This window comes from Lutra lutra, chromosome 18, assembly GCF_902655055.1.
Source record: "Lutra lutra chromosome 18, mLutLut1.2, whole genome shotgun sequence".
Lineage (NCBI taxonomy): Eukaryota > Metazoa > Chordata > Mammalia > Carnivora > Mustelidae > Lutra > Lutra lutra.
Genome location: NC_062295.1, coordinates 22,099,831 through 22,105,830, shown reverse-complemented (window position 1 = coordinate 22,105,830; position 6,000 = coordinate 22,099,831). Strand labels below are relative to the sequence as shown.

At 62.0% G+C, this 6,000-nt stretch overlaps 1 protein-coding gene across 3 annotated transcripts in view; it reads right to left on the bottom strand.

Moving 5' to 3' along the window:
- Positions 1-647: 647 nt before the first annotated feature.
- Positions 648-6,000, bottom strand: part of KATNIP (katanin interacting protein) — a 173,588-nt gene continuing 168,235 nt past the window's right edge. For all 3 annotated transcript variants that reach the window (XM_047714380.1, XM_047714383.1, XM_047714381.1), the window contains 5 exons: positions 5,338-5,477; positions 3,617-3,718; positions 3,016-3,176; positions 2,841-2,929; positions 648-2,267 (listed from right to left, as the gene is read on the bottom strand). In XM_047714380.1, the coding sequence (XP_047570336.1) occupies positions 2,209-2,267; positions 2,841-2,929; positions 3,016-3,176; positions 3,617-3,718; positions 5,338-5,477 (551 nt within the window). In that variant the 3' untranslated portion in view covers positions 648-2,208. The remainder of the gene's footprint in view (positions 2,268-2,840; positions 2,930-3,015; positions 3,177-3,616; positions 3,719-5,337; positions 5,478-6,000) is intronic.

Genomic DNA, 6,000 nt, shown 5'->3' with positions numbered 1-6,000 from the left:
GGCTTGCCAACACCAAGGGGGCCAGAGTGACTCTCCCCTTTGCCTGGGACAGAGGAGAGAGATGGAGTTTCTGAGGGGCCCGCTTGCTTACCCCAGTGAGCTGTACCCCAGAACTGGCGCCCCCACCCCTACCAAGTGAACCTTCTTCCCTCCCCAGGGCTGATGCTCCCAGACGCCCATGCTCACCTCTGAAGGAAGCTGGGGAGTGGCCCAGGAATTGGGCATCTGGGGGCTCGGCTGCTAGGATCCATGTAAGCCTAAGGGAAACCCAAGGGCCAAAGACCCAGGGATTTCACCTTGTCTCAGCTCTCCTGTGGTCACCCCGGGATTTGTGCACTAATGGCTTCCAAAACTGCGTGACTTGGGGAAGTAACTCAACCTCTCTGGGCCTCAATTCTCCCATCTGTGAAGGGAGGATCATAATAGTGCCTAGAAGGGTTGTGACATGGGTTCAGCGAGATGGCGCCAGACACGAACTAACTACTGCATCGACCCCGATCATAACCCCCTCTGCAGGTGGGGAAAAGGAAGCTCAGAGAGGGGACTGGGCCCCGTGTCATCCCAGCAGCCGCCAGTGATCTCTGCCTCTGTTCTGGGAGGCAGCACGGCCCCCCTCTGCCTGACCCCAAATCCAGCACATCGGCCCAGAGTCTTAATAACATCTTTTATTGATTTTGCGGGAGAAAAAAAATAGAATTTATTTTACAGTTAATGCCTGTACAGTTTTCTTCCCCTCCTCAATTGCATGGCGCCACAGTCATTATCAAGAGCAGTGGGGGTTCTGGGAGCGAGTGGGGGTCTGACCTGTGCCCCAGCCTCGTATGGGGACAGACAGCCGGGCTGCCTTTAAGTGGTGGCACCGGCTTCGGTCCCTAAGAGCTTGATCAGCCCCGTTTCCCCGGGCCTCAGCTCTTCTGGGAGCCCAGAGGCCACGTCTGGGAGGTGAGCACGGAAGCCGGGGGCCCTGGAAGCTACCGAGATGATGGATCTTCTGCGGGAGAAACGGTTCCTTATCTTCCCATCGGCCCCACGCTCCAGATGAAAAGCGCATTTGCATAGCTGCTCCGCCGAAGCTGCAAAGCTCATAAAAGTATTTGCGGGGCTCTCGGTTGCATAGGAACCTACTTGGAGTACAGCGCTGCGGCAGGGCCGGGCGGGCGCCAGGAAGACAGCAGATTAATATTTGCAACGAGAAATTACCCACCACTGGGAAACCAATTAGATCCCTGATCCGAGCTTGTTACATCGATGGAAATAGATACGTTCTGAGCTTCACTCGGCTGGGGGTGCGGGGCACATTTCCAACTCGAGGGGAAGCTGCTGCGGGGGAGGGGGCCTGGGCGTGACTGCAGGGGCACCTGCTCTGAGGACTGAGGAAGGGAGGGACCAGAGCAGCAAGCAGGAGGAGCCCGAGCTCAGACCAGAGGGAGGGGCTGCCCGCCTCCAGACAAAATTCCAATGGAAGGGGAGGTGGACCCTGGGGCTCGAGGGGCAGGTTGGGGGCCTGGTCCTCGGCCTGCAGCCCTGCTGGCCGTCTGGGGTGTGAAGCTGCCCACCACCCATCCTATGTGGGCCTGGTAGCACAGCAGGTGCGCATGGCTCCCTTTCTTCCCTCTGCGACACACACATCCCTGGGCGGTCCGTCTTCCTCGCCTGGGATGAGGGAAGGGGCTGGAGCAGTCCTGGCTAGACTTTCAGGGTACCAGGGAACAACCCCACCCTCTAAGCCAGCTCCACCAGCCACCAGATGAGGCAGGGATGTGGCGGGGAGGGGAGCTGTTTGCACCTGCATTCGGGGCCTTCCCTGATGCCCCCCACCATGTTGGTGTTGGTGGCTGAGGCCCCCTCCCCACCGTCCCGCTCGGCCCTGGGTGGCCACACTCTGTAGGGAGGGGAGGCCCCCCCAGGCCACCTCACCGTCCCAGCCTGAGGTGGCCCAGTGGGTTTGTGGGCACAGACGTTGGTGCCTGGGGCCCTGCTCTGCTGGAGCCTGCAGGAGACACCAAGCTGGGGCTCCTGGGAGCGCACCCCGGAGCCGAGGGGCAGAGGGAGGCCGTGTCACACGAGTCCCCTCTCATTCCCCTCTCCCAGCCCCTGGAGTCCAGGTTGCCAAGGCTGAGGACGGGGGCAGAAGACACAGGTGCTGGGTCGGTGCGGGTGACAGAGGCCGCCGCTGGCCGGGAGGACCAGCGCTCCCTCCTCCGCTGGTCAGCACCGCCATCGTCGCGCTATCTCCTTCTCGCTTATGCACGTTTTGGGTCGTAAGGCTGTCAAGGGAGAGAACAGAGAGGAGGCCATTACCCAGCCTCAGTCCCTGAGGGCAGCCCCACCACCTGGGCTTGCAGGGGGGTGGGGATGTCCAAACTGCCTGAATTGCCGGCCCAGGGCACCGCCCCTGAGCTTGGCACCCAGACAGGCTGACTCATTGCCGCCCTCCCCCCACCCTACACCCCCGCAGCAGGCTCCGCCACGCTGTTCCCTCTGCCCAGCCAAGTCCCCGTACGTCTTAGGGTGCAGCTCGAACAGCACCTCCTCTGGGAAGCCCTCACCCCGGGCATCCTCCACTGCTTTCCCACGGCACAGGACAACCCCTTCCATATGGCACGTCTGCCCTTAGCGGCCTTTTCCGTCTGCACCCCGAAGCCTGGCTCCCAAGAAGCCACACCGAGCCACAGGTGCCTTCAGGAAGGGCACCTGTTCTGCCCCTGCAGCCCCCCGGGGAGAGAAGAGGGGTCCGAGGGGCAGGCAGGGCTGGGTGTGGGTGTGGGACGCTGCCAGCTCCTTGTCTACACTGCCTGGAGTCCTGCAGGCGACACTCTGGGCGGGGCAGCGAAACTGACCTGGGTCAACCAGGCTCTGCTTCCTTTTCGAGTTGGTGATGATCTGGTTTTCATTCATCATCTGGACGTCCTGATCCTCCACCTGATTGCTGCGGGGAGGGAGAAGGCGGAGGGCTCGACCCCTGCCGTCCGTCCTCATTGGGGACAGTGAGGTGAGGCCACGGGCCTGGCTTACCTGATGGCGGTGTGTCGCTCCTGGCGGCAGATGTCCGTGTCCTCGGTGAAGAGGATGGTGTGGTAGGGCACCGTGGGCTCGCACGTGGGCAGGATGCCCCCCACCAAATGGCCCACCATGGCCAGGATCCCGTTGTACACAAGCAAGTCGTCCACCAGGAGCTGGCGGACACAGAGCAGGGGCTGTGCTGTGGGGCCAAGAGTTTCCCTCTCCTTCCCTCCTGCGGCCTTGGGCAAGGCGAGTTACCACTGGGAGCCTCGCCAGCTAGCCTGGCCTGTGCTGGGATCTCAGGCCCTCGGAACCTGGGATCGGCCGCCGGGGGCCTCACGCACCCCGCCCTAGAGTTGCCCCCCGGGGGGAAGGACCACCCTAGACCAAGATGCTTGAAAAAGAAAAGATGAAAGAAAGGCCACTTCCTGGTTTTCAGGGGGATGATTCAAATCACGGGGGCAGGGGGCGAATTTCCCTGCCTCGGAGCACCAGGCATTGGTGTCTAAGGTGGCAACAGAGAGAAGCAAATCCAACTGCGACAAATGATAATTGCCAGCAGCCTAACTGCCAGCGAGCACAACCACCTCGAGCGCAGCTCATCAGTACTCACGCCGAACTCTTTTACCCCTCGGTGGGGCGTTTTCGCGTAATTCCACAGTTTGATCATTGACACGGTGGTGGGCAGATCGAAGATCACATAGACCCGGTTCACCTGTCGGAGACGAGAACTCATGAGAACAGGCATGTTTGGAAACAGAGGCGCCGGGAGGGGGGCGTGGGGTGCAGGCAGGGGTGAGCCTGGTGGGCGCTGGAGGCGGCACCCAGGCAGCTGGCGGGGGGTGCGCACGGCACGCGGGGTTCCCGCCGCCTTCCCTCTCCTGGAAGCCCATCTTGAGTCCGGTCACGTGTGGCTGCATTCGCAACAAACCGCTGACTGGCTCTGGGAGGTCCGCTTCCTTGCGCCTGGCGTGGCCCTGATTTAAATCCCCGCGGAGCATTGGTGCGCCCCTCCCTCTCCCCAGGGTCCAGCCAGACACCCAGCATGGGGCTCCCCTCGGCCGAGGGGGCAGGCCCCCCCGCTGCAGAGTCAAGGAGTGCTGTCCCCCCAGGGCGGTCAGCACCGCCTTGACCCCGATCTGTCCTTTCTCAGGTTGTAAATGAGAAGCACAGCAGATAGGCCCTGAACGTGCTGCTGGGTAATTTCCAGCCTGTGTCTTTGAACCTCTGCAGGGGGAGCGGGAGGGGGCTGTCCAGATCAGTGGCAGAATCAGCTAGTAAGGCGAGACTGGCAGCTTCTCCGTCCCCCCACCCCACGGCCCCAACAGACTCCCCCATATTAGGGGGCTCCTGGCAAGACGGAAGAAAGCAACGAGCTTTCAGTGTCGGCCACAGGCTGTGGGCTCAGTTCTGCCCCAGGCCCCGGAGGATGTCGGGGATCGCAGGGGTGGGGTGCTGCAGTTGGAGTCAGCCTTCCGGCTGTACCGTGAAAATAGTAAAGGCCCTCGAGAACAGCTGCCCACGGGGCTCAAGCAGGTACAAATGTCTGAGTCCAGCTGGGAGAGTGACAGCTGCAGAAACTGCCTCTCACCGAGTCACGTGACAGATGACGGAAACCACCTGCTGGCCGAGCTCAAGATGGCCATAGACAGGTGGGGCCCCGGTCTCAGGGGGGCTGTTGGACACTTGGGGCTCGGGGACGGAGACACTGGAACACCTCCCACACAGAGCTGCTAATGCTGCTCCTTTCCGTGTTTTGAGAGGAAAATACCCTCCCTGTCCTCCTGTGCAGTCACACGGAGGGAAAGGGGACACTCTGCCGGTCACACACATGCCCTAGGGCCTGCTGCACTCCTCCACCCAGCATCTAGCTGGCGCGGGGCTAGAACCCCGTCGCCACCCGGCCTGTCTCCTCTCTCTTGACCAACATCGCCAGGCCCGGGGGGACGGAGCGCCCCCCCAGGAACCCAAGTGACAAGTAGCAGCTGGAGGGTCTGAGATCTGGGAAACTGAGTCCCCTGAAGAGCTGATAGGCCAGAGACAGGGCCAGGACGGGGTGCAGTGCCTGGTAACCTCAAGGAGGGGCAGGGACAGGGGATGCAGCCAGGGGACGGGGCTGCCCGTGATGACCGACGGACGCCTGCCGCACGGGGTCTCCGGGGTCCCATGCAGGCCATTCTCTCTCTGGGGCCCAGAGAGTGCCCGTCAGACGTGTCAGCGAAGACCTGCGTCTTCCTGATAGCCTGCAGGCATTCTGATTCGTTGAGGATTAACCTACCCTGAAGAAAGACATGTCCCCGAGACCAAGGACACAAAGGCCCCCCATGAACTCACCAGGCCGGGCAGGATGGGGGCCAGCCACATGTGCCTGCCATCACTGGTGTCATTCACTTGGTCGATGAGCTTGTCGGGGGTCCGGACGTCCCCGCACACGCCCTCCAGGGAGTTCACGCTGTCCGGGAAGGCGGCAATATCTGGGAAGCCTCTAAGCTGTCATAACCCAAAGCAGTGTGTGGGGCGCCGCACGTCACTCTCCCGGCCACCAGCCTCCTCACGCTGATGGCATGGCTCAAAGGACGCAGGGGCTGTTGGGCAGAACGGCGGTCTGCTGTTCCCGGCCGCCGGAAGAGTGACAGCCACATGAGCCATTCTGGGGAAAATGAACACCGAGGCTGGTGGGGGGCGGGTGGCCAGCGTCAGGGGGGGGGGGGGGCGGCCAGGCAGACAGTCGGCTGGAAAGAGAGCAGTCTCAAGGCAGGAACAAATTTGTGGCTGGCACTCTGGGGAGTAGAGGGCAAACTTCGAAGGTTTTTTTTTTTTTTTTTGGCGAAGGGGCTGAGGGATGGCTGGATACGGCTTTGGCATGGGGGGACCAGACAGGGACTGGACCTACTGGGGGAGCCTGACCCCATGGGGAGAGCCTGACCCCAGTGATGGCTACTCGAGGGCTGGACATCATCGCGGATCTGGACCAACCAGTTCCAGCTCTGGCTCTGC